Below are 27,089 nucleotides of genomic sequence, written 5' to 3'. Positions count from 1 at the left end.
AGTTTTCAACTACATGCTTGTTTGCATATTTCTCCCTTTTTCATGTCTGTTTAATAAAACGCTGTGGTTGTGCATGAAACTTTGGTCATCTTACAAGCAAATTTTGGAGTCTCCCGAAGGATCTAATTTGCATTGTAAATTCCCTCTCTCTCGCTCTCTTCTTACCTCTATGTAAATTATTGCATGACATCATTAAAAAAAATAGCATCAGTGACAACTCATGATGTATACAAAGCAAACACGACAGGCATAAGAAACATGCATATTTATTTTCGCACTCAGGACACATTAAATAAAAACTACAAAGGTAACTTATACAAAAGATAGATTATATCCCATTTTACATCCAAAATAACAATAATTTATGGTATAAATTAAAATTCTCACTATTTTATTTACAATTCCATGAAAACAACATCTTTTTTTATTATCCCTGGAAGCACCCTTTCCCAAAATTGTAGGGATTCCTATCTTGGTTTCTCAGAAGGAAGGCCCAGTGGCATTGTGATAAACCACAGAAGGATATGACACTTTTTTCCCCACTGCTAAAAGTGTTACGGCGTTCTGCTTTGCGATCTAAATGGACGACTGGTTTCTGCATTATTCACCAGCCTTTCCAGATGAATTTGACCTTGTTGGATTTAACCTGTCACTTTGGGTTTGTCTCTCTCTCTGTGACCGGTGACACTTTAGTATGCATGGGCAGCCTCAGGCACTGCAGAGCTAAGGTTATGATGAAGTATGCATTAATTAACAGAGTGCAGACAAACACACTTATATTGAGGTAAAGCGAGATCTTTGCACTTGAATTGGGTGGGTGGCTTGCTTAGCTGAGGTCTTATTGCAGATTTGTTTTCTTATACAAGGTATTGGTTTTCAAAAGATGCAAGTTGTGATATAATCATAGTTTTAAAAAGGTTGCCCCTAAAACATTACATAAGATAAGTACTTCGGTAATAAAGTGCAAAATGTAGTGATTTTGTTCATTCGTTTTTGTAGGTACAGCATTAGTGACATACCCACAAAAAATGCAATGCTGCTCCCCCATGTGTCAGATTATATACTGAATGTCCTCAAAGGGATTTATGAATGAAGGGTCTTTACAATATCACTAAAACTTACATTAAGTACTACTCACAGCACTAAGTACAAAATGGTTGACCTGTGACTAATGGCTGTGAAAGTGCTGTAAACCGCAAGCTAAATGTCATGATGACACAACAGGATAGTTTACTCAGAAATGAAATTTCTGTTTTCATATAGGCCTACTTTTTTGTCCATACATTGAAAGTCATTTGAGAACACTGGGCCTCATTCATGAAATTTTCAAAAATGTAAGAGTAAATTCTGAGTAATTTGTGACTGAATTCACAAACACATCATCATCCTCAACTTTGATAGTTAAACAATCATTTGTAAAAAGGGACGCACATACACATTTGAATTAAAATGAATTATTACATGAAAGTGTTATGCTTGCAGGCAAATACTATTGGTGTAATCTATAACAATAAAAAAGAAAATGGATTACACAACCACTTTCAATAATTTGTGTTTTATATATTACACTTATTTCCACATTTAACTAATGTTAACATCTGGATGTTTTACGCACCATGTACGTGTGGTTGGGAGCAGGTGTACGTTTTTTTCATACCAACTAACATAAAAAAAAAAAGAACACTTTCGCTTTATGAACAAATTTGCACAAAAGACTTTTCATGAATGAGGCCCAATGTTGTTTTGGATCCCACTGACTTGGACAAAAACAATTGAAACATTCACTGAAAATATCTTCTTTTGTGTTCTAAGAACGTTATACATGCTGACAGAATTTTCACTTTTGGGTGAACCAGCCCTTTAACCGGTTTGCGCGTTCCTTTGCAATCCTCGCAGCTAGCGGTGCAGTGATCCGCATGGTTTTTGGCTGGCTGGAAAAGTGCTTCAGAATGTGAGAGCTCGAGTTGTGGTAAAGGGGGAGAAAGAGCAAATTGTTTTGGAAGAATTTCACCACAGCCTCTGTTGGGGAGTGAAATGAAAGGGGATGACGTTCGATTGTTCCCACATAGAAAGAATTACACAATGTTCATCACAATGCTTCTCTTGCTCAAGTCGAAAACCTGACAAGAATAATATGCCCCAATGACACCCACAGGACTACATTTATCTTGAGAATCCCCAAGAAAAAAAAAACACTCCCTTAGTGCCTATTCTCATTTGCAATTCAATGCTCCAAAGGATCAATGTTTTTACACCATCGAGACATTATGACAGCTTAAAAGACAGACAAGAGTTTTTTTCAGTCCTGAAGGCACTTAAAGGCAATGCAGAAAGATCAAAACCCAACACAAACGATGAGAGACGAAAGCGAGGTCCATAGGGATGTCTGAACTACAGCTCGTTTTGAACATTGCCCAACTTGTAGCAATTTCTGGCTTTGGTTCTCCGCAGTCCATCTCGCCTATTCTCTCTCTCTCTCGACTTTTTTGTTGTTCACTTTGAGTCTGAATTGCTCTCGACATGATTGTGACATCAATCCTCCGCCGGTTCAGCCAGCTCTCTTACATCTGAAGAAAGGAGTTCTGTGCTCCTCAACAACAGGTGACCTACATTAGAGGTTAAAGAGCGAATGAAGCAGAATCGTATCTCTCGTCCAGAGGGGCTCCGTGGATTTTTTTTTTCTTTTTCTTTTTTGGTTATGTAAGTGGTTTTGTCTTTCAGTGTGCTCCACATTGGAGTCTCACGCTTTCTTTAATGCAGACGCTTATCGGTTGATCACTTCTGTGAAAGCAGAGAAAGAAACAGCTGGGCCACTTTATCCATTTTTCGCCATTGGTCATTTGTTCGTTTTGGTCTGTGGCAACAGAAACATTCCAGCACTCCTTTGCTAATCAAATCGCTTGGTTTATATGTGCACCTGTCACATGATTTGTTGAGATGCAAATTGAGAGTAAGCGCATTGGCCAGCTCATTTTGCGCAGTTTATTTGTTTCTTACCAACAACCGATTGGCACGTTTAGACTGGGCCCTGCGCTGGTCATTTGAAGTGAAGTAGGGATCGGTCGGATCCCTTTCCAACGCCCAGCAGCAGAAGACCAGCATTGCGTACAGTGTGTGCATCTTTTAGGGGGCTAAAGCAGCCGTAGAGGTCAGAGGCGTTGAGGTTAGTTTCCCACGAGAGGGCTGAGGTCTCCATGGTGGTTCTTGAGTTTCTTCTTAAACAGAGAGATGGTGGAAGGTCTGTAGAAGATGATCCAGGGTTCAGACGTAGTGCTCTGCGCACACGAATCTGACCCGCTGATTGACGGGATGGATGGGGATCTGAGAGGGGGCGACAAACACAAAAAGACGATTGATTCACATCACACTTTTATGTGCTGCAATATGCCTGGTAAAAAACAAATGACATGCAAATCGTACAGGCGAACATCCATTATGAGCAAAAATAGACTATAAATCTGACAACAGTGCAGTGATAAACCTGCACAACTTCCTTGTACCTGCAATAAAACCTTCTATAAGCTAGTCAATTTCATAACAATTCTTCATCTCATGCTTAATAATGGCATCTCAAATCGAAAAACTTTATAAAATATATTTCGTTTGTAGCATTTGTACTTACTTTACAGTAAGATGCAGGAGCAGCTTAGCTACCATGGCTATGACTGTTAGCGTTAGCAGAGCAGCTAATGCGTATATGGTCCACACTGTAAAACATGACATGTTTATTAGTGACAGACAGTAAAACTAATGCAGCCTCATAATTACAGTTGTACTAAAAGGGAAGGCTATCACTAGCGAAAACTCAAGTACTAGTATAAAGAGTGGCTAGCTAAGAAATGTAAAGCACAGAGCTAAAAGCAAAAATTTTAAAACCAACAAAATAAATAAATTAACATGATAGCCATTTTGCCAGCTCCAACATTACAGTAAAGTTAAGACTGTAAAATCATAATGTGGGATCTCCCAAGGAAGCTTTCACAGTCTTTTTTTTCAATTTATTTATCTTTTAACAGTCGTGGCTAATGTTACCACAGTATATTATAGTAACACTAAATGTAGTTATTAATATTCAATATACCCCTTATGGAAAAACCACATTCATTTCATGTGTTCAACATGTGTTTCACATGTGATCTCATGTGTTTCACAGGAGAATTTACATGGCCAGTAGGTTCCCTAAAGACTGTGTTATTAGACTAGTTTTGTTATCTTTAATATGTTTAAAAGCATTTCTGATTTAAACTTTAATAGCAAAAATGTTTTCAGAAGTTGCTCTGTTGCATATACACTTCAAAAAAGATTTAATCCAATAAATTCTACAGTTGAAAAGCTTGAGATCAGTAAGATTTTTTTAAAGTCTCATGTTCACAATTTATTTGATTAAAAATACAGTAAAACAGCAATATTGTGATATATTATTACAATTTAAAAATGACTGTTTTCTATTTGAATATATTTTAAAATGTAATTTATTCCTGTGATGTCAAAGCTGAATTTTCAGCATCATTACTCCAGTCTTCAGTGTCACATGATCCTTCAGAAATCATTCTAATACGCTGATTTGGTGCTCAAGTAACATTTCTTCTTATTATTAGTGCTTTGTATTACTATGTATGGTAATATTGGAGTATATAAATCAAAAATTGTAAAAAAAAAAAAAAAATTCTTGTCTTCATTTTTTTAACAAATTAGTTTATTAAATACATTTCCAATATATTTGCAAACAAATTACTGAGCAAATACATAAATATCAAGATATATATTGAATCTGAAAAGTACAGGGATATCATTTTTAGGTTTTCAGTTTTTTTTGTTGTTGTTGTTGTTGTTGTTGTTTAATACAGTATGCAACTAAATTGTTACGTAATCTCACCAGGCTATCAGGCTATATTTTTTATATTTATTATAAAAAAGTGAGGAACGTAGCAGATCTGAAGCAAAAAGAAGAGAACTGGACACATACTGGTGCTGTGGCCTGTGGTCCGGCCCGGTCCAGGCCACTGACCTGGCATGTTTGCAGGACTTGATGTGATTACATGTGATTGATGTGAGTACAGGAGCGAGGATTTTCCACTCTGACTGGTATTTGATTTTGCTGTAGTGCTTCCCGTACCAGGCCGCACTGTACTGGTGTCCTCTTCATCACCATCGTCATCCTCTTCCACAGGTCTGACTCCTTGATTGCTTAAAGCTGTGGAGAGTTCATATGTGGTAATCAGCCAATGAAACACGAACAGAACCCAAAAATTCCTTGTTAAGATATGCTGATCATCTGATTAAAATTCATAACGTTTCTATTGACGTCCCTCAGGACATCACGGAGAGAGATTTCAAAGCTCTTTCAAAAAAAGATCACGTCTCTCATTCAGCGTTGTAGACGCAGATATAAACACAGTATGTGGTGTTTGAATCAAACTCTGCCTGCAGGGGGAAAGGGCTCTGTGAATAGTGAAAGCCAATTTGCTTCTTGACCTTTTCTTTCAGAAAAACCTTTTTCCATTTCATACTTCCCACTCCCTTTTATTCTTCCTCAGATTGTGGTTATTGAACTCTGCCTCCCAAAACAACACAACAGAAAGTGACAGCGTGTCTGAAAATTGTATAGATATGACAAAAAAGCATCCAGAGAGTGCTGCTTACACATATTTCGCTTCTTTTTTTTTTCTTTTTATATTACCATTTTAAACTCATAGAAACAGCAGAGTGTGTTTAGTAACATCATATGATGCATGATTTTAGAGTTATGTTATTTTTAGTTTGTGTCTCTTAGCTTTGAGTAGAGGCTTTATGTGTCGTCAAATTCACTAATCAAAAGTTTGACTCAGTAAGGTTTTTTTAAATGTTTTTTATTTTATTTTTAATTTTTATTTAAGTCTCTAATACTCACTAAAGCTGCATTTATTTGATCAAAAATACAGTAAAAGCAGTAATATTGAGAAAAATTCTTTAAAATAAGTTGTAAAGGTAAAAATAGAATATATGTGTGTGTTTGTGTGTGTATTTTTTAACAATATATTAAAATAAAATATATTTAATATATTTAAATATATTAAGTAATTTATTCCTGTGACGTCAAAGCTGAATTTTCTGAATATTTTTTCCAGTCTTCAGTCACATGATCCTTCAGAAATGATTCTAATATGCTATAGCTCAAGAAACATTACTTACTATTATCACTGTTGAAAACATTTGTGCTAGTTGTGAAAACTGTGATACATTTTGTAAAAAAAAAATTGTAGAAAGTGAAAAGAACAGCATTTATTTGAAATATAAATCTTTTGTAACATTATAAATGTCTTTACTGTTATTTTTGATCAATTTAATGTATTTGCTGAATAGAAGTATTGATAAAAAGGTAACACTTTGCAATAAGGATCATTTGCTAACATTAGTTAATGTATTAACTAACATGAACTAACAATGAGCAACACATTTATTGCAGTATTTATTAATCTTTGTTAATGTTAGTTAATAAAAGCACAGTCGTTCATTGTTTGTTCATGTTAGTTCACAGTGCTTTAACTAATGTTAACAAATACAACATTTGATTTTAATAATTTATTATTAAATGTTGAAATTAACATTAACTAAAAATTATAAATTCTGTAGAAGTATTGTTAATTCTTAGTTCATGTTAACTAATGAAACCTTATTATAAAGTGTTACCGATGAAAAAGACAAAAAGTAAAAAAAAATAATAAAAAGAAATCTTACTGACTCCAAACTTTTAGAATATATGTATGTAGATTTCAATTTCACACACTTTTTTGTAACATTTTTAGTGATATGACCATATATAAAAGTGGACAGTCAAATGTTTCCAAATATAAATCAAAAGAAATCCTCACCGTGATAAAGAACAGAAAATCCCTGTGCCTCATTTGTCCTATCTGAGAAAAAATACAAAATGACAAAGTCTGCAGTGATGTTCACGATGTCCCGCGGTGGATTGCGGCCATCGAATCGTGCCACCACCCGATTGGAGTTTCCATCCAACAGTTCCACCATATCAGTCTGGTCCACGATATTGAAGAAAGTAAAGTTGAACAGAAGGACGGAAGCACCTGGAACCTGGAAGAGCAACATGACAAAGATAAGACAGCTGTCAGTATGCCAGATACATATAATGTGTTTTGGCTCTAGTAGGCTCTCTCTCCATTAGGAAATTAAAAGATTATACCTGAATGGTCCAGTAGCAGACCCTGCCAGGTCTGTATTTGTCTGGGAAGTCAGGAGAGTATATTACTGCAGAGGGCGATGTGTAGTTTCCTCCACAAGCGCCTACTTTTGCTATAGGAGTAAAGTGACAGCTTCAGTTTTTTCCTTAACTTGCTAGTCCGCGTCCTTGCACAAGTAATTAGACTATGAAAACTTACTGTCGAAGACTATGACACGTCCGTCGCCTCCACATGGCTGGGTGTGGTCTCCAAAACACACATGGTTACACTCTGTGCTCGGAGCATCACCGTGACGATGATAATCAAGGTCGTTGCCACAGAAACAAGCATAGCCGGATTCCATACCGGCGAGCTGAAAAAAAGTATTCACAAATTATCATAATTCTCTCATGTCTGGACAATCCAAGCGTGCAGGCAATCAGAAAAAGTAAGCAAAATACAATATATATCATTGATTTCATCCCACACAAGCAGATGCACATGATTACATCTTGGACAAATATTATTAATTTTTGGTCTCCTTTTTTTTTTGCTGAGTCATTAACTGTGGAAAAATTTACTAAAATCACAATTGTATAGAAAAGGTCATGCAAGTAATTTTAAGTATATATATATATATATATATATATATATATATATGTATATATATATATTTTTTTTTATACATTTATCTAGCATACATTTAGACTTTGTGCTAAATAAAATTTCTGGTTCTGATTTTGGGATGAAAAATTACCTATTTTTGTCATAAAGAGGTAACGTGTTTTATAGAAAATACATAATTTTAGCTATAAAATCTGACTGGACAAGCCACATTCATTGCTTTTGTGAAGGAACCAATATATGTACACATGACTACACATGATTCTATATTAATGTGCTTTCTATTGTATGCATGTCCCATAGTGAAACTGGTACCTTGTATCTTTGGTTGCGGCAGAAGCTGATGCAGTTCTGAATGGTGAGTTTGTTGGAGGTCTGGTAGCCTCCGGATAGAGGTGTTGGATCGCCGCTGTCCTTAAAACAGCCCAGATTACCAGGCACTGAAAGAGAAAGAGACAAAAAATGCAAACATATTTTTAAAAAATCACTGGAAAACATGACATGGCCATATTAGAGCCTTATGCCCATGTAGAAATTTAGAAACATCAGCCACTATTAAATGCAATAACAGACACACTTGCAAATCATTAACTTCCTTCTGCCGGTAAATCATCTGGAAGCGTGTCTTAAAGACTGAGGTGTTTTATGAACTATGATTAAAACAGCACGCATGGCCCAAACAGTGTGAGAACGAAGAGTGCCGTATGTGACTAAACCTCATCCTAAGGGAATGCACAGATGGATTCTGGGGGGTTTGTTAATTATAAACTGAATGAGATCTCAGGGTGAGAGAACACAGAGGTCAGAAAGAAAAAGAGAGACAGAGAGAAAATGTCTGCAAGTCCATGTCGGTGCCATTAAGTGTGTGTTCTATTATCTACATGAAACAACTAGAAATCAGCTTGCCAACCCGCTGAAGACCATCTTAAACCAGCAAGGTCAGTTTAGGCCATTTTTGGTAGTATATTTTTTTTTGGCATGGAAAAACTTGGGGCTGGGAGTGCAAGGAGATATAGCAACTAAGGCAAAATATTATCACATTGTTTTTCTTCCATTTCATGCATTATCAATATTTATCATGATATTCATATACCATTAATGGGAAAGGAAATGCTTTCCACCACATATTTGTCAGACCTTGAGAATGAATGTAAACTTGTTTGGTCGAGGCACAGACTAGTCGACTTTAATGCCCTACTATGTGAAATGAAAATATAACAATTAATTTACAAAAAAAAAAAAGAAAAAAAAAAATATATTGGTTGTATGATATTCCTTAGAAATAATAATGTTATTATTAATACTTTTAGAAGCACATTTTAGTATACAGTAGTGACATACTTCTGTCATAATTTCTTAAAGTTAAACCAAACTTTTATTTTGACAGTTTGTCGTGAAGATCTTTTTGTTTTGTTTAAGTCTCTTGAATGAAACGGTGAAAAGCTTGTGAAGAGAATCTCAAAGTAGCTCTGGAGATGAAGTTCATGTGTTCATGTCCTCATATATTGAGACGGCAGATGCTTAAAACACCATGAGCGTCACCTGTGTGAGTTTGTTATCAGACAAAACCTGGCTGCTCATTCACAGAGACATGCGGAAAAATAACTTATTAGCGACATGCACTGACTGGCTGATGACGCGTTTATTTCTGCTGCATGATAGACTGTTAGATTAATATCCAGAGCTTATTATCGTCATCGATGTAAATTTCATCGCAATCTCAATGTGATATTGTTTATCGCCCATCCCTTATAGCAACCAGCCATAAAAACCTAGCAACTTCATAGCAATGCGCTAAAACCATTCAGAGCACCCAGCAACCATACAGAGGAATTCAGCACACACATAAAGTTACATGCCTTTTATGCAAGAAATGAATGGATGATTGGGATTTGTTTGTGTGAACGTAAGTGTATCTGTTCTATCTGAAGAGTTTTAAAGAACCATTTAGATGACAGAGTAGGTTAAATAGTGAAAGGTTTGATTGCAGACTGGTGATAAGGATTAAAAAATACACTCTCAGACACTACAGAACTCTTCAAGAACACATCTCAGCACAAGTCAGCACTTGCACAGGCCTTGTTCCGCTCGCTGGATACAATGAAAAGTTTTGTTTTCAAAGGGATACACGTTGGGGCTAACTCAGGCCACACACACACACACACACACACACACACACACACACACACACACACACACACACACACACACACACACACACACACACACACACACACACACGCACACGCACACACACGCACACACATTCTGTTTCTCTGTATCTGTGTGAAAGTGTTTTACTGAAATATTTCACGCTGTTTGATGAACAGTGAAATTACAGCAGGAAAAGTTTGATAATGAAGTTTATGCAGTCAGTCAAAACACACACACACAGATTAACTACTACAACAGATCATGACAGTAAAATTCATCTCCATATAAATAGATCTCGAGTGGGTTTGCTGAAAATAAACAAACAAAGTCATTATTAAAGGCAATGTCAACTAATAAATACACAATTTAAGGAGGACATATTATAAACTTTTATAAAAAAAATTTGTTTGTTACAATTTCTTGATCCAAAAACACGACCATTTTGCACCATCTGGCGATGTCACGCGCATGACGTCACCGTTTTCACGAGTTTTTGTAGTTTACATGGAGACGATAATGGTATCGTTTTCAAAAGTTAACGTTTTCAGGCTCCCAAAACGTTGTTGTCGTGTAAATGAACGGCCAAAATGCATAAAAAGATGAAAACAGTGTCGTGTAAATGGCCCCTCAGTTGCATATTAATGATTAATGCCATTGTGACATCATTAATACAATTATGACATATGCCATGACCGTTTCTTTTTTGTATCTAAGTTTCCTTAAACGGTCAGGGTCGATTGTGGAGGGAGTGAAATCTCATCAGTATAAAAAACTATTAAACATCTAATATGTTCTATTTGACGCATTGTGTCGCATAATACAAAATTTGCCATTTCAATGAAGATTAATTAGGCTCTTATTTCATAAGAGAAAAAAAAAATCTGTTTTCCTTTGTATGCAAATATAATATTCAAAATGACCATAACATAAATGTCAGCTAAAGACTAAGTAGAGCTGAACAGACAAAGACTGTGCAAACCCTACAACTTTCATGCTTGTCTAAACACAGACATGTACAATATAATCCACAGTCTGTTCCTCTTATTAATCAGAGTGTAAAAAACCACCACAAACTGCAGTGCAGCGTGTTCCTCCCCCTCATAAATCTGGAACAATATCCACATGAGCGGTGTTGAGTCAAACACGGGCCTGTTCTAGTGGACTGGATCTGAAGATGATCCATCGCTGCCAGCGAGGAATTTCTGGGTGGAAATTAAATGGAAGACTGCATGTAATTATGATCGTTAGATAGAGGACAAAAGCCTTAATTACACTGATATGCTTTTACAGAGAACAGAAACTCATTTTTCACTCTCGGATGCCTAGAGAAGAGGGGGAAAAAGAGAGTATTTCTCTTGGCCGTTCCTTTGCCACTTCAATGGCAATAGCTCTGAACTTGAAAGCAGGGCATTCTGCTCTCCAGGGCTCATGCAAGATTAAAGACCGCAGGTCTTCTGCTTCTGACAGAGTGATTGTACTTTACCATCAATTTATCTGTCCTTTACCTCTCATCACGCACTGGGTTTGCTTCCCCCTGCACAAAAAAGGACTCATCTCTTTCACCAACGCAGCTGCTGTTTTAGGCAACACCATGTTTTTTTAGTTAACTTACCTCAGAAAACTTCAAAAGAGATTTGCAGAACGTACCTCATGCAGTTAAGATGTGCTGAACATGGGCAACAACTGCAAATATCCATGCTTTAAAAGTAATACAATCGACTTCAAAGTGTAGAGTGGAATTTGAAGATTTTATAAGGCGCTTGGCTGGCGAACGCAATGGCATTACGTGTGTTAATGTGCCTCGTTTAGACTGGCTCGCATCCAGATACGGCTTTCAGGAAACACACACTTTCACAATGGAAAGATGCAACGCATGCACACACACACACACACACACACACACACACACACACACACACACACACACACACACACACACACACACACACACACACGTCTATTTTTTACAGGCCTGCATCTGCATCTTAACATGGAAAGAACTGGAGTCTTAAATTAAACGCAGTTGGGAATGTGGCTGGTTCCACTGCTGAAATACATAAAATTATTAAATGCCTCACAAAAACACACAGTGATATTTGATACTACGCAGGCCCATGATGAAATATCTATTCAATGTTTTTTTTAAAGATTGCTGGTTTGATTGGCGTTAGGGGCAGCCAAGGAACTCTGATGACATTTACAAGTGTGCCCTTGAGCAAGAGACATGAGTTAGTTCACAGTAAATCACTTTAGAGGAAAACTATCTGCTAATGACAAAAGAAAGAAGAAAACTCGCTTCACCCTGATGTACAGCTTACAGGCATAGATCGTAACAGTTTGAAAAACACATCAGATTACGATCTCATTCTAAAAATGGCAGTGACCTTTTCATATTGCAAGTAGAGCTGTAAAGCTAATACTAATTTAGTGTGATTAATTATTTAAAAATGCAATAAAATGTATTTTTCCTATGTACATTTTCTGATAAGGGATTTTCAGACTATTGGAAAAACTCAAGTGCAGCCTTTATGTTTTTGCGAGCGCAGAGTCAGCATAGACCCAGCTGCTACCCCAACTAACAAGGAACATGTGGCAAGCAGGACAGGACAGGACAGGACAGGACAAGACAGGACAGGACAGGACAGGACAGGACAGGACAGGACAGGACAGGACAGGACAGGACAGGACAGGACAGGTGTCACCTGCACGCCACACCGGTCTCGAGTATCTCACGGAGGAGCTCCGGATTGATAAAAGGAGGAGCGACGACAGTGAAGGATGAGAGAGGACCAGGCCTGGACTATTTATGTTATGTTTATATGTGGTGGCAGTCGTCCCTGAGGGGCTGCCGCTTTTACCTTCGTTTTTTGTGTTGTTTATATCTTCGCCACCACGCTGAAATGTTACAAAAAAAGCAAATGGGGTCAATTTTGATTTCATTTTGATAAAGTGTGGTTATTGTTAACTGAAACTATTAAAAATTGTTTTTGTAAATTGAAATAATGTTGAAATAAAATATTAATATTAGATGAAAACCTTAAACTTAAAAAATGCAAACAAAAATAAGAGATGACAAATGACTGACATAAAATAAGTTTACTAAAAAGTACTACAATTTTAATAAAAATAAATAAAAAGCTAAATAGAACTGTCAAAAAAATAATATGACAAAAGCACACAAAATTACTCAAACTTAAAAATTAAAATAAATAAAAGTAAAAAATATAAAAAATTAAATTCAAAATATTCATTAATATTATTTAATATAATAGCATCTAAATAATACACTCAAAAATAAATTATTCAATTAAAATACGCACAGATTATTCAATTACATTTTAATTGAAAATATTAATTGAAATATACGTTACATATTGAAGTAAATGTTCAAAAAAAGGCTTAAAAAGTTTTTTGAGTGTACTAAAACAACACTTATGTTGACTTAAATGGCCCAATATCTCAGAAATGTTGAAGTAGCAAGCCTGTACTCCTTTGTAACCACGTGTAACTTGTACAGTGCATGTACGATAACTTTTCCAATTTCAACCCGATCCTTAATCACAAGGCCACCCATGAATTACCCCCAATAACCCTCTTCTGAAGAGTGACAGTTCGACTCTCATCTTCAAAAACTCTACAGCGACAGTAAATACCACTTTTATTCTCTTAAGCTCACTAAAACCGCAGATATTGTTCAGAGCAGAAACGATGGTATCAGGCCTTATATTGCACATCATATCTCAGCTGTGGGGAGTCATCCGTGCTTTTCACAATTCAGATTTTCATTATTGCAGGGCTTGATGGGGGTGACGCAAGAGTGAAAGACGTGTCACAAGTCCACTGAAGCAGAGAGGCGGACATAATAGCATTCAAAATGAGAGAGAGAGACAGAGAGAGAGAGAGAGAGAGAGAGAGAGAGAGAGAGAGAGAGAGAGAGAGAGAGAGAGAGAGAGAGAGAGAGAGACTGACAAAAGGAAGAAGGAAAGAAACACCCAGATAACAAACACAACAACATCAAACACTGCAGATCTTGGCAAATGCATTTGGCAGAAACAGCGGATAAGCGTGTCTGAGAGGGCCTCTCTCTTTCCCTCTTTCATTCTCTCTCTCTGTGTGTTATTAAAATAAGGTAATTACAGACATAAATTCAGATGACATCTGCGGTGCGTTTTTTTCTTCTTTCTTTTTGCAGAGGATTGTGGGTGTTTCTTTTTTCCAAAATACATTCATAAGTTTCTGTGCCACACCCTGCAGACTCTGCCAGGAACACTTTTAGTTGAGAGCCGAGATACACTTGAGGAGAGGGGGTGAAATAATAAAAAGACGTTTTGTTATTGCTAATAAGACAGTCTGTCTTTCTGAATGTTTAAAGGGATAGTTCATCCAAAAAATGTAATTCTGTCATCATTTATTCACCATGTTGTTCAAAACCTAGGACTCTAGGTCTTCCACAGAAATTTTTATAATATGCTGCTCGCTCTTTTTCATGTAGTAACAATGAATAGTATCATAAATGTTATGACTTTTATGATACGTTTATGGTAGGGTACTTTATACACTACCATTCAGAAATGTTTTTTTTCTTTGAAAGAAATGAATAGGCCTACTTTCAATCTGCTAGAATAGATTAAAATGACCAAAAGTGATAGTAAAGGCCTTTAAAATGTTACAAAAATGTACTGTCACAAATAAATGCTACTCTTTTGAACTTTATATTCATCAAATAATCCAGAAAAAAATATATATCACAGCTTCAAATAAATAAATATATAAAAATCTGGAGGTTCATGTGACACCGAAGACTGGAGTAATGCCATCACAGGAGTGAATTACATTTTAAAATAGAAAAAAATTGAAAACTGTTCAATAATTCACAATATTACTGTTTTACAGTATTTTTGATAAATGCTGCCTTGGTCTGCAATAAGAAACCTCTATCTAAAAAATAAATAAATAAACGTTACAGACCCAAAACTTATTATATTCCAAATCTGATTTATTAATATATCATTTAGACCAGTTTTGTGAACTGATTCTTTAAAACGAATCTAAATCTAAAGAGTGATCAGTACAAACAAACAAAAAATCATACTTTGTGTTGCACAGTTTGGAAAGTGAGTAAACAGATTCTATTTTGGTTTATGGATAGTGCACTCTGAAATCATTAATGTGAAAGTAAAAAAAAAAAAAAAGCTAAAAATGGGCCACAACAAATAAAATCATACAATACACTAATAAAAATAATGATAAGATCTCAAACAGAGAGAAGTATATAGCGTGTGTGATTTATCTTTTTCCACAGGCATCTTATTGTGAGAGCAAGGATGCCAGAGCTCACAGCATGTTACCTTTCTGAAATAATAAAGCCCAAACAGATCAGAAAACTATATTAACAGTCTAATTTTGAGAAGTCCATACACAAACCCACACATAGAACCACCTCCCACCACATCAACAGGTTTATTCCACAGACGTATAGCCTATTCTTCTAGCTGTTGCAACACAAATTCATTAACACATCTACGGTCTTGTCAACACCTAGGGCTCTCAAGGGCCGCTCACACTGACAGCAATTTTATTAGTGGAGGTCATTTAGTTGCTGTATTGTTGGTGGGAGCAGGCGTTCCTTTTGCTTGATGCTTTAATGTTACTGGTGGGCTGACAGTATCAATGCATTAATCAAAATCTCTTAGAATGGCCAATTTTTTTTTTTATGCTCGTGCATGTGGGCAGATACAAATCATATAGAACAGTGAAACTGCTCACAATAACAAGAACTTCTAGCACATTTCATCTAACTAGTGGTTTGTTAGTAGGAGTTTAACTAGTGGTTGACTGAACTGTTTTTTTTTTGTGTGTTTTTTTTACTCTTTCCCCGCCATTGACAGAAATTTCCGTCATTTGTGAGACAACGCTTCCAAGCCATTGACGGAATTTTCCAGCTCTCTGTGTTTTAAGCTTGCGCTATTACACATCTTCTGAAAGAGTACTGAATCTCCTGATCAAAACACATGCGAAGAAGAAGCTGAAACAAGTGATAGCATGTAAGCAGATGCATATGTAAAATAACGGGATCGTCAACATTAAACATCATTTAAATCAAAACTGCCTAATTTTACTGAATTCAATGTTTTGGGGGTGTTGATGGACTCGATCTACTCCATGTAGTACTGTATGTTTTGATCATCGTTCTGAATCCGATCTGGATGCAGACTTTGACAAAAATGTGATTTTGCTCAAAATGTTGCAAAAAAAAAAAAAAATTAAACCCACATTCAAGTGTTGATAAAAGAAAGTAAGCATGAAGCTATTATTGTTTAAAAGTAGAGGGTCTGTTCTTTCTTTTGATAGACTGCATGTTCAGATATTCATACAACAAAATATAACAATTTTGTGGTGGTGGCTGGCAACTTTTTTTTTAAAATGCTGGCGAGGAAAGAGTTAATAGCTAATATTGATACTGATATTTAGGGAGCTGGATGCTTGATGACAGAAATAAAATAATAGTGGCCATTAAATACACTAAAAATACAACAACAAAAAATCAAGAGTCAAAAGAGATAAATAAAAATAATTAAATTAAATTAAAAACACAACATAAAATGAATTTACATACAAATATTTTGTAAATGAAACATTGATTTAAAATTATAATTTCGAAATTGTCATTTCACATTTCCGCTTTCTGTCTGTATGAACAGCAATTCAGGGACACGCAGTGCAGTTTGGGTAGAGGAGGGTTTTTAACCTCTAGCAATTATCTAGTTTTAGTGCTGCACTTCACAGTTTGGTGTAAAACACCTATAAAATGACTATATTAAGCATCTGGGGTTTGGTGATTTGTTGGTAAATCATTCAAGAGCCTTCATCCTCTTTCCTGCTTTTAGATCTGCATGTCTGTCATTAATTCAGATACACTTATCCAGCCCAGAATACATGTGTTTTGGTTTAACTTTTTTTTGTACAGTTACAACAGCTGGATCTGCTTCGAAGTGAAATTAATTTGTTGATGTTGTGGATCATTCCACAAAAAACAGACTATTAATATGCTTTCATTTTCTGCTCGGGGGAATTTGACAGTGTAGCTTTGTTTATGAGGCAGGCGTTTCTGACTGAGTTTCTGTTTGCGTTATGCCGCACTTTACCCATGACCCTTGTATCTATCATACATTTAGCAGCTGAGATTTACACTGGGAGAGAGAAAAAGTGAGAATCAAAGGAACAAGTCAACAGGGTCGTTCCAAACATCTTGAGTATAAATCTTCGGTTGGAGTACAACATGCAAGGAACACAAACAATACCATCGACCCTTTAACAGGGGACTGCTGCGCAACTTCACGGCATACTTTCCCATGTCGTGCATCTGCAAGGCGGTGAGCACATTGCATTAGTCGTGCCGGAGGCCGTATTATGACACAGTTGAGGCAGAGATCAATGCTTTTCACCGCCATGCCCTTCAGGGAGTGACTGCATGCTTAATTAAAGATTGAAGGAGGCGTTCTCAATAGAAACAGAATAATTAAAGTGTTTTCAGAGGCTGGAGGAGTGAAACAACAGGAATGAACAGTGAAAAGAGCTGTATAGATCTCATCTCTCAACCCCCGCTGCACCTGCCCTGGGTCATGAGGTACGGCGGCCCTAAGAATTTAGAGAGACTGTTGAGTGGGGAAAAAGAACAGCAATATGGCCTTTGTACTTTGTTTTGTTAATGAAGATATTGTATCAAGAACAATATTGAACATGTACATCACAGAGATGTCTATTTGATGTGCGTGTTTACATCTGGAAGATGTATTTTTTAGTGTTTGCTCATCTGCAATACGTCTATTGGACGTTTCCTATCAGATGTCAAATAGACGTTTAGAATATGTCTTTAAGATGTTTCTGATTTAGAATGTATGTAAAACTGACATCTTAAAGACGTCTATCAGATGTTAGTAAACAGCAGATGCTTTACAGATGAAGTGATCTTTAACAGACGTCTTGCAGACGTCTTCATCTGTCTACTTAGCCAGTCATGAGATTAATTACATCATGATTGAAAGCATGGAATTCATAAAATCATATACTGTAGCTGCATGATTAATCGTTTAAAGGTCTTGATTTCGATTTAAACACCCAGTCGATCTTCCTTTGACAACAGAGAACGTTCAGATCTGCGTTGGTGCTGCTGCTGACCCAGAGAGAGCAGTTGTCATGTAAACAATGTATTCTGATTCCCGAAAAATGTATCTTATGAGTAATTTCCCTTCAGAATCAAACATATAAAGCTATTGTGTTGTTTATTGTAAGGCTTGTGAGATTTGAATCAGAGTAGTTACTGAATGGTTGTTCATATGACAACTTGTTAAAGATAGAGTTTTGGAAGTAGCATTTTATAAAAATTACCAAATTAATAAATATATCAAAAAATTTAAAGAGTATACAACTGTACAAATACTACTGTATACATTTTTTCTTCAAAATATTTCTTCTTTAGAAGTAAAAAAAAAAAAAAAAAAGAATAATTAATGGAATCGGAATTGAAAAGGAATCATACCCAGAATGATTAAATTCCTTAAATTCCTATTAGATTTGATTCTCAAGCCTATCTGTCAGTATAAATGTGGCACTGAGACCAATATTCTCATCTGTTATTGCAGGAGGTTAAAGAGCAAATCCAAACATCACCCTGAGCCAACCGTCACACACACCCACACACACACACCTGTGACTGAAAACTGAGCATGACCATTGATTAAAAAGACAAAAAAATGCACCTTTACCAGATAATGTTGTTGTTCGCTTTAAGAAAACAACCTATTTGTGAGGAATGCAGCTGGTTCTCTTATGACTCACATTTGACTGTTAACCATCCCAATTATTTGGCACTAAACCTCCATGCTGAATATTCACATACTATAAAAGTGAAAGTAAACATGATAACTGTCCAAAGTTAATCTGCACATTGAGTGATTTGAATCAGTGCTGACAGTATATAAATAAACATCAAGTCCCTCCGTTACATACCGGAAGGCTTTTCTTTTATAGATATTATAACTAATACTTAATTATGTGTGTGTGCGGGTTGGTAAAAAGACAAAAAGTCTGCAGAAGGTTAACATGATAAGATATCTAAAACAGGTTATTGTTATTCAGAGAACAAAAAAACCCCACCAAAACAGAACAAACAAAGGAGAAAATCTACCTCTCTCTACGTGCTGCAAAGATAAGTGTCATTTTGCACATGACAGCGTGCCTAATGGAGATTGGGGCAAATTCTGTTCTTTCATCCCACATAACAAATAGGGAAACAGCCTCGGGTGCATGTACGCGTGTCGATTGTGATGCTACAATTGCGCCGACTGCTTTCTGATTTTACAGCATAAAGACTGCCTGGAACTAAAAAGTCCAACAAATCACCTTGCTTTCATTGCCAAACATTGTGGGCATCGTGGCTTTAGGGCACCACCCAAGACCCAAGACCTATCTAATGATATCCAAGCCGAAACAGGAGCATGCGGAGGACTGTACTTGATATGGGCGATGCCCTGAGAGCTGACGGGAATCTGGGACATGAAAAAAAAACTCAGATGGGTTACAAGCCGGTACACACAAACACATTTACGGTAAACCAGACTCAAGACAACTGGCTGTGACAAAAGCTGTCCTAAATTTGCCTGCCGTCCAAGACAGCCTCAGCCCAGAGGGGCATTAGTTGGGTGGGCATTGTTAGCTCCACTCAGGCACAGAGATACTGGGCATCCAGACAGATTAATGTGTGTATGGCACTTTTGGGAAATGGGTCAGTGAGTGCAGTTCTACTGGACAGTGAATACGGAGATGGAGGAAAATTAAAGCTTAAGTCACGCATCACAACCCTGAGATGGGCTATAAAATACTGAGAAGCAGGCCTTAAACCAGCACTGTGATTGGGGGGAAAAAATATAAAATTGATGGATTGCCATAAACAACAATCCTGACTAGATTTTAACTAAATATTTCTCTCTCTCTCTCTCTCTCTCTCTCTCTCTCTCTCTCTCTCTCTCTCTCTCTCTCTCTCTCTCTCTCCTCTCTCTCTCTCTCTCTCTCTCTCTCTCTCTATATATATATATATATATATATACAGTATATATCCTATGCCACTGTTAAGGTAGTCTGAATGATTTTTATGAAAGTCTAAAGCTTAGGATGGAAAGAACGGAAGCAAATAAAATAGTGCTGGGCAAAATTAATCGCGATTAATCGCATCCAAAATAAAAGTTTGTGTTTGCACAATATATGTGTGTGTACTGTGTATAATTATTTTGTATATATAAATACACACATATGCATGTATTTATTTAAGAAATATTTGCATGTACTGTATATGTATTTATACATAATTTATGTTATATATAAATATAAATAATTTATATATAAATAAATAAACACAAACTTTTATTTTGGATGCGATTAATCGCGATTAATCTTTGCCCAGCACTAAAATAAAATATAATACACTACTGTTCAAAAGTTTGGGGGCTGTAAGACTTTTTAATTGCTATTTGAAAGTCTCTTATGCTCACAAAGGCTACATGTATTTTATTATAAATACAATAAAAACAGTACTATATTGTGAACCATTATTACAATTTAAAATAACTACCTATTTTAATATATTTTTTACATCCTGTAATGGCAAAGCTGATTTTCTGTAGCAATTTCTTCAATCTTCAATTTCCTTCAGAAATCATTATAATACGCTGAATTTGTGATTAAGAAACATTTCTTTTAATTATCAATGTTGAAAAAAAGTTAGTATTTTTAGTATAATCAAAAAAGATTTATATTTTTGCATAAACAGTGATGTTTTGTCAAGATATTTGATAAATAGAAAGTGCAAATTCTTTAATTTGAATACATGAACTATAGGACCATAAAACAATAAGATATCTGAGTTGAACTGAATATACTTTCCCGCTATAGCCACACTTTTGTTTGCATCAACTTAAATATGGAATATAACTTTGGAGCTGCAGATTCCCCAAAACATGGTACATTAAGCTTGAATTGCTCCAGTGTCATCCATTAATTTTTTTCTAATTAATTGAGCTAAATTAACATGCTAATTTGACCGCCTTAATTTACACATTTACTTGTCATGATTGATATGGCAGTAGAATCACACAAATGTAATAGAAGTGAACTTCAGAGTGAGCTCTAACTACTGAGATTGTTTCCTGGTGTTTGTCACAGCTGTTAAGTTTTGTATTCATGCCCATCCTGTGATACTGTGTGTCAGCTCTTGTTTATGGGGTGTGATTAGTGAGAAGAAACTGAGGAGCTGGGGATATCAGATTACACACACACACACCCACATTCTCTTTCTCTGCCAGTACAGTAGAAAACACACTTAGTGGGATTATACAAATCTGACTGACAGAAAAATGGGTTTGCACTCGTATGCACATGCACACGCATACATGCCCTCGAGCACAGAAAGACTTATTCACTAATACCAAGAAAGAAAGAAAGATAAGTCTGCACTGATTATATTAAATAATACTGAATACAGCTACATCAATAATTAATCTAATCACCCTATAGCTTTGAGGTAAACACATACTTTCAACACACAGATGCTCTTGTACACTCTGGATGGAAAATGCAAAAACGTCAAGTGATGACAAGCACCGCAATCGTATCTGTGCATGCTGGGACAGTGTGATTTCTGATGGAGCAATTAGAGTCCTTCCCAAAAATGTGGTTTTGCATATCAGTTTTATAATCCTGATGATGGGAACTTAAAGTTTTTTGGCCAGGTTCCTGCTTTAACTTGTGCTCATTGTTGATTCAATGTCATTTTCCACACTTTAAACACTTACTTTGGCAGGTCGGAATATCACAGTATTTCCAGTAGATTCCGTCCTCAAGATCTGCGATGTAACACCATGGCCGGACATCTCCATCTGGGTTCCTGTGCGAGAAAGAGACTAGTTTACAACTGAAAACTACTTGAACCAAAATAGTTCAACAACAGTCAAGTTCCTCTTTTGAAAAATTAGGCTAGTTATAGCTATAGTAGAATCTACTACAGAAACAAGCTATAATTTCAGTTAGTCTTTCTGCAGGTATCATCGTTACACCAGTAGGTGGCGACCAATGACTTGTCTTTATGAGTGAATCACTGAATCATTTATTCAAGTGATTTGTTTGAAAACTGATTCTGAGTTGTCCCAATTCAGAGGCTGCATCCTTCGAAGGGCGAATTGGAAGGCCGATTGTGTCACCACGGCGCGACGGAGGCCGTCCAAATTCGATACAACTTTGCGGCCTTGCTTACCCCAGAACTGATTGCATGCCAGTGACGACAGGATTTTTTTTTGAGCGAATTTGCCGAATTTTAAACGTAAGTACTGGGTTTCAACTTACTCAAATATCTAATGATACAAATGTAAAAAACAACAACTTTAGAGCAGTTCAAATGTTGACATATTACTAAGATGCGATTATATATACAGTAGTTTATACTCTTTACTATATACAGAAATGGACCATGGTGAATATATTTAGACAGTTTGTGAACCCTGTTTTGTTTTCAGACAGTGTAATATAACTTTCAAAAAAGTCAGGAAGTTTCAAGAACACAATTCAATGATGATTCAAATGAATCAGTGAATTGTTAATAAACCACTGAAACCAGATAATTATAATAAACAGTCTGAATGAACCACAATGATTCGGACTATCCAATCTGAGAAAGAGAGAACTTTCAGCACATTTAGGACATAATATAAATATAATGCAATATAAAGTGACATAAAATAGTGAGCTACAGTAACGTTCAAAAGTTGCACCAAGGTTGCATTAATCTGACGAACAATACAGTAAAACACAGCAATATTGTGAAATATTCATACAATTTAAAAAATTTCCAGCAGCTATTACTCTTTAAAACTGTAGTCTTTAGTGTCACTCTGATTTGATTTGGTGAATCTGATTTGTGCTCAGGAAACAATTCTTATCAATGTTGAAAACTGCTTAATATTAGCTTAATATAAAGGTTATTTGATGAATAGAAAGTTCAAAAGAACAGCATTTATTTGAAATAGATTGTTTTGTAATGAAAATGTAAGTCTTTACTGTCAATTTTGATCAATGAAATGCATCGTTGCTACTGACTCCAAATTTATGAATGGTAGTGTAACTTGAAAACAGCTGAGAAATTGTCACGCCATACTGAAAAATGTTAATTTGGTAGCATCATTGCTTTTAGTTAGTTACTGCACGTAATTTAGTTCAAGCGTAGCTGTCACTAAAGAGAAAAGCCTTTTCATGGGTTGTCAGTCAGACAGAAACACCCCCTACAGCGGGAACCTATGTGCTTTATTGAGCCTCTTTCTCTCCCCCTGCCCTGTCCATCCAAGCATGTCCACCTCCAGGTCGGCGTCTACGCGAGGGCCCAGGGAAGGGCTTTGTTCCTTTCCAGACAGTGACCTGCGGAGTTCTCCGGCTTTGTCTGCTTCAAAACCCCTTTAAGCTCTCCGGTGTGTACTTTAAACCTTGATGCCCAAACCCCAAAAAGCCTTCAAAACAGAGTATTGATTACAACCGCACAGCTAGACGAGGCAGTGATTGGTTGATTTCTTCTCTAACCGAACATTCATCATAAAACAGCCCGGCTAAATCCCCCTTCACGTGCGCTACGGGTGCCTGCGCCGTCAGAAATAACGATAATTGCGAGAAAAGCTATTCTTCTTGTCTTTAAGGAGCTACAATGCAACATCTCGAGCTCGACCCCGAGGCGACAGCTATCTGATTTCAGCCATTGTGCGGTGGAATCAAAAGGGCGTGCCACGGTCTTTTCTTCCCCTATCAAAAACACTTTCCAGCTTCTCTTCTTTTCTCTTTACAACAGGAAAGTGTATTGAGTGAAGCGTCTTTTCATGTGCTTTCTTTTTTGTGTCCGGGGGAAACTTAACCTCAGGTTGGAGTCAGTTAAACATCTCCCATTTTTCCCTGCTTTTTTTTTCTTTTCTGTTGAGGAGAATGAGATCTGGCCTGCTAACAAACCAAAGTCTGGCTTTGGAGCAGTGTATGTATTTCGACCATCAAGTTCGACAAACCCCTCCAGCCTGATGGGATTTTCATTATGACTCAGTCAAGTATAATGGATTTTTGCATAGTTTTTTTTTTAAATAATGTATTCTCTTCTTCAGGAAAGACACCTGTTTGGAGCTGAAGACTTGAGGGCAATTGAGGTTCAATGGAGGAGATTAGATTATAAGAGGAATCTTTCCCGTTGGCAGGCACACATAAACATACTCGTACACTGTGCCAGGTTTCTATATGGCTTTATCTGATCCAGTCTGCCTCTGGGGTCACATGGGGAGCGCTTAAAGGAATAGTGCACCCAAAACTGAAAATTCTGTCATCATTTAGTCACCATCATGTTGTTCCAAACCCACATAATAATTTGATCTTCTGTGGAACTCAAAAGGTGACATTTTGAAGAATAGCTTTGTACACTCTCTTTAATGAAAGTGAATGAGAACTGGGGCCAGCCAAGCTACAAAATGACAAAAAGCACCATAAAAGTCTCATAAAAGTGGCTGATACAACTTTAATTTAATTCAAAATGTAATTGTTCAACGGTAACAGTACTCCTTCTCATGAACGTGCCAAGAAACAATCTCCAAAAATGTGATCAAAATGTTCTTTAACTTTTCAATGATTTGTTCATGAATTTGACTGTTCTGGTTCTTGAGTTCAACTCAGTAACTCAAAGAAGTGTTGGCAACTGTTCACTGGAGGGGAAGATTATGAGTAATTAACTTAAATTCTGTACAAAATTTGACTGGCTGAATGGGGACTACAGTATTCAAGTTTCGAAAAGGACTCAAAATTACCATGCAAGTATCATAAACTAATCCTTAAATTCATCTATCTGTTTAACCTCTAATCACTCCCCTCCTTCCCTCAAGGGTGAGAGAAAAGCACAGCCACAGAGAATGCTGGGGTGAAGTCCCATACCAGATATAATAGGTGGCTTTGATCACCAAACGCGGGCCTGTTTGCCCTCAGGACTCGAAATGCATGGACGTGTATATGCGCATGTGTGTGTGCAAAAGTGTACTTTATGATGCTAAGTGTGTGTCCGGTTAAGCCTGCAGGGTCAAGTCCCTTCAGAAAATGAGTATAGAATCTCAGGGCCTTTCATGTGTTACCGTAACGATGGGATCATCATCTGTCTGGGCTGGTTAATGGGGTGGGGAATTACCCCTGCCTTTAGAGATTTATAAACTTTAGAACTGCCCCTAGGAAACAACCATTACCAATGAGTTCTCTTTTTGTGATCACTCTTCATATTGTAATTTAATGTAGATACACAATTTTCTATGTTTATACTGTATACAAAGTAAAATAAATTCCAAGATTACAGTGAAAATCAGAGATTCGAAATCTAAAATCTGGAAAAATAAATTAAAATAAACAATATAATATTATGATGTAAATGAGGCAGAAATTCTGCACTATTTCTAGGTCTGTAATCAAATTTGTGACACTGATCAAGTCTCTGTACAGATGGTCAGATGTTCTTGCTTCCATTGAAGCACAATATGCTCTTTAGAACAGCACAAAAGAGGGAAAAATTGTAACACATCCTGAAATTGTTTTTGTTTTTTAACTCAATTTGTCATTCTGAAAATTGGTAAAGTAAATACAAAGTTCTGTCATGAAACTCTAGAGGGTGCATGGATAGTTCCTCAACTCAATTTGCTTGCAGTCACATCATTCTCTATAGGCCACAGCCGATATATATCTGCTATGGGTAATTCATGTACTGTATGCTATATTATACAGCAGCAGCATGTCTAACTGGCTCACAACAACATGTCATGTGTATGTATTGAACCATCACTAAACTTACTTAAAATGGACTATGAACCTATTTTCTTCTAGATCTGCTGTACAGCAGAAACAAATTTTGTTCCATTATAAGCTGCTTTGAAACAATCTGTATTGTAAAAAGCACTATATAAATGAAGGTGACTTGACTTGACTATCGGCAGCAGCAAATAAATTGTTTATTGTGGACAGTAATGATATGGAGAGCAAACAGTCTCCTGCTACTGTATCTCTCACATATTTACCATGAGCAAAATTCCCTAGAAAAGCATGTTTCTCCTCTAGTGTTTCAGAATAGATCTCAACAATGTCTCAAACTTTGCTGAGATTTGCCAAGATAGCTGCATTCAAAGTCTGCAATCAATATGAACTAAAACTTTTCTCATTAAAATCTTCTAAGACCAAATTATGCCATATGAGTTATGGCAACCATCTCAAACAGATAGTTATTATTTTGAATAATATTGGTAACCAAAGAGGTTTGGTGACCACTGACGTCTATTGTATGGACCAAAAAAAACACTGAGACATTTCTCAAAATATCTTCTTTTATGTTCTACAGAAGAAAGCAAGTCATACAGGTTTGGAATGATGTGAGAGTGAACAAATTATGATTGAATTTTAATTTTTGGGTGAACCATCCCTTAAATTTTACAGTTCCATACTCTTACTAGAAACACCTGAGACAAAGTTCAGCATTACTGGCTATATGAACTGAGAGAAAACCAGCTGTTCTTGTCTGGCCTGCGTTCAAAAGATTTTCTTTAATAACCTCTTTCCATTCAATGTAATCATAAAATTTATGATAAACTTTTAAAATTCTGGCATAGGGCTATTCATAAAAAAAACAGACAAAAAAACTGGGATTCTTTAACAACAAAAGCGTGTGAGATCTATAGTAGGGAAAGGCTGAAAATAGCTTACGCCAACCTCAGCCACACTATTAGTCCTCTGCAGCTAACCAGTATCCAAAGCAAATATGAGCAAGGGAAATTTGCCCAATATGCTCAGAGCTGTGCTTGGTCAACATGGCAAACATATGCTACAGCAGGAATGAAACTCAAGTATGAGCCTGTACAAGTGCTGACACTTCTAACAAATAAAAATGACAAAACAGGCAAATAGACAATCATGTACTTTTTTAATGTAGCTAACGTAGTTATTTTATGCAGCTTTAAATTGGGACCGAGTTAAGACTTGTTCAACAAACAGTAATAATTTGAGATGAACGTCCAACACTTTTGAGAGACTGTTTGGTTGTCAGAATCTATTGTATCTACA

At 36.4% G+C, this 27,089-nt stretch overlaps 1 protein-coding gene across 3 annotated transcripts in view; it reads right to left on the bottom strand.

Moving 5' to 3' along the window:
• Window positions 1-250: 250 nt before the first annotated feature.
• The window catches only part of kremen1 (kringle containing transmembrane protein 1), a 61,795-nt gene continuing 34,956 nt past the window's right edge, over window positions 251-27,089 (bottom strand). Inside the window, exons 3-10 of one of the 3 annotated variants that reach the window (XM_082170349.1) lie at window positions 21,785-21,876; window positions 8,100-8,224; window positions 7,380-7,533; window positions 7,184-7,293; window positions 6,852-7,074; window positions 5,009-5,194; window positions 3,623-3,707; window positions 251-3,321 (exon numbers count right to left, since the gene is read on the bottom strand). In XM_082170349.1, the coding sequence (XP_082026475.1) occupies window positions 3,165-3,321; window positions 3,623-3,707; window positions 5,009-5,194; window positions 6,852-7,074; window positions 7,184-7,293; window positions 7,380-7,533; window positions 8,100-8,224; window positions 21,785-21,876 (1,132 nt within the window). In that variant the 3' untranslated portion in view covers window positions 251-3,164. Of the gene's footprint in view, window positions 3,322-3,622; window positions 3,708-4,966; window positions 5,195-6,851; window positions 7,075-7,183; window positions 7,294-7,379; window positions 7,534-8,099; window positions 8,225-21,784; window positions 21,877-27,089 lie in introns of all 3 variants that reach the window. The other 2 variants (XM_082170350.1, XM_082170348.1) reach the window with 2 other exon arrangements.

The sequence above is a fragment of the Leuciscus leuciscus genome (assembly GCF_965113295.1).
Source record: "Leuciscus leuciscus genome assembly, chromosome: 5".
Classification (NCBI taxonomy): Eukaryota; Metazoa; Chordata; class Actinopteri; order Cypriniformes; family Leuciscidae; genus Leuciscus; species Leuciscus leuciscus.
The sequence above is the reverse complement of the archived record's forward strand: the minus strand, read 5'-3'. Positions and strand labels throughout refer to the sequence as shown.